This window comes from Cynoglossus semilaevis, chromosome 14 (genome assembly GCF_000523025.1).
Source record: "Cynoglossus semilaevis isolate Cse_v1.0 chromosome 14, Cse_v1.0, whole genome shotgun sequence".
NCBI lineage: Eukaryota > Metazoa > Chordata > Actinopteri > Pleuronectiformes > Cynoglossidae > Cynoglossus > Cynoglossus semilaevis.
The window spans coordinates 15,164,289-15,166,465 of NC_024320.1; the positions used below are offsets into that span (position 1 = coordinate 15,164,289).

At 41.4% G+C, this 2,177-nt stretch overlaps 1 protein-coding gene across 1 annotated transcript in view; it reads left to right on the forward strand.

Moving 5' to 3' along the window:
• Positions 1–540: 540 nt before the first annotated feature.
• Positions 541–2,177, forward strand: part of urp2 (urotensin II-related peptide) — a 3,392-nt gene continuing 1,755 nt past the window's right edge. Inside the window, exons 1-3 of the mRNA XM_025062041.1 lie at positions 541–640; positions 1,415–1,714; positions 1,964–1,998. Coding sequence (XP_024917809.1) covers positions 541–640; positions 1,415–1,714; positions 1,964–1,998 — 435 coding nt within the window. The remainder of the gene's footprint in view (positions 641–1,414; positions 1,715–1,963; positions 1,999–2,177) is intronic.

Genomic DNA, 2,177 nt, shown 5'->3' on the forward strand with positions numbered 1-2,177 from the left:
CATGTGCGTCGTCGGATTCTGCCTTATAAAAGCGACTTCGGAGGGGTGCGATTGGTAGGAACACATCTGACGCATTCTTGACAAGCCTTCTTCAAGAGGCGCATCCAAGAAAAATGACAGCAGAGGCTAACTTTATTTTCTAGATGAAAAGGATACTATATTGGACTGTTAAGGCGTCTGGAAGACGTTGAGATAAAGTAGACGAATACCAGTGTCTGGTTGAGAAAAACAAGGATAAAACCATTATTGCATCGAGAAAGGATTCTCGTTGACTTTGAAATCAAGGCGGCAGCAAAGGACGAGACATACTGCTGTAAGAATATCAAAAAAGTCACCTTGGCTAAACTCCAAACCCTCTGCAAGATCTCTGACATTAGCAGGAAGGTCGAATAACACAGGTTGAGGCAGAGGATAAAAAGGAAATCCTGGAAGAGAGTGACTGTAACTTCTGAGAGGAGTTTTTAACTGTGGCTGCTGTTCTCATCCACCTACGTATCACAGATTCAATTATTTTTGTTCTTCAAGTGCTTCATTTTAGCCATGATGCTGAGAAGATGTGGACCACAGTCAGTGAGGAAGGTCACTGTGGTGATGTTGGTGATTCTGGGGATGGGAGTGGATACAGCACCGACAGACAGAGGTGAGTAAATATTAATGGTGACACAATCATCAATTTTAACTTTTGTTTTACCTGTCTCCTTATTTGCTTCTACTAATGATTCCTCAACATTTCTTTAATATTTCACCTTGATAGAATTGATATTTTTTTTAAACCATGATATTTAGATTTTCGGTTAAACAAATAATAAAAATAAAGAATTGGTAAAGATTGATATCATGTGCACGGATGTGTGAGAAACACAGGTCCATTGCATCGTACATACACATAAATGAAACACATGCAGCTCTTATGTTACAGCTGAAGGGCCCTTAGCAACAAGCTGCAAAGCGTAGGAATCCTTGTGTACTGTGTGTATGTATGTGTGTGACAGCAGGGTCATGTGCATTCAAAGACCACTGGGACAAAGAACAGGCAGGGACGAATGTGATGTCAGCAAATTAACGGCCTGAATTCTTGCATGCGTTCAGTGCCGTAAAGTGCGCTTTCATCTGCTACCATTTGTTTTTCACTACTCACATTTAGTAAGTTTGCATCACTTTGTTATCCCCAACTGATGCTCATTAAAAATTGTAGTTCTATTTGAGTCTTTTCCAACAATGACAGCAGTGCATCAGCATTGTTCTTGAGCCGTGAATTAAATCCACAGATTTTTTATAAGGACTAACCTCGACCCTTCACATACTTGCAAAGAGTTTTCAAAGTGGACCCTCTAGTGGTCATGATTACAATGATTCTGGTTCTGACACAGACAAAATGGTTCAAACTGACTAAACTATCCTGTGAAACCTCTAGATTTTCCATTCAGCCGCACCCATGCATCAACTGCACCAGAGAAGTCTTCAGCTCTAAACCTGAGCCACTATCTAAAGGAGTGGCTTGTGAGTACCAAAGCAGCCGGAGTGGATGGGACGTCAAGAACCACCACTAGGACATTCACCTCACATGGCACACGAGCGGTGAGACCAAAGAACAACCACGACACAGCCGGTCCAGGTAAACAAGCCCACATGCTGAAGATGATTTCAGCCCTGGAGGAGCTGAACAGGACGTTGAACAGCACGCTCAGTTCACGAATCACCATCATACCTAGAGGTAGGGATACATCAATATGTCATGGTCCTCTTATTTATGGACAGTTTGTAGGATGAGGTACAGACCCTAGACCAGTGTTCCCTGAACCCTTTTGAGCGAAGGAACTTATTTTAAATTAGAAATATGTATTTATTTAACTCAATATGAACCCTGAGCCTGTTTAGTTGAACACAACAGTGATATGAGGACAAGAATATCTGTTTTGAGTCTCCCACACACACTTGACTGTCGATTTTTTTGTCATTACAGCAAATGGCCGAAATGGAGGAAGAAAGCATAAAGGGGTTGGTGATTAAACAACAACGTTTGATGTAATGTTGAATAAAATGCTGATGAGGGACTTGACTTTAAACAGTCACCACTATCTGGTTCTCCTCCTTATAGTTTGATAGATCTTTTTAATAATAGCAGACACACCTAGACAGGAGAGTCAAGCACAAGCACTACTTAGTCGCGGCATCAT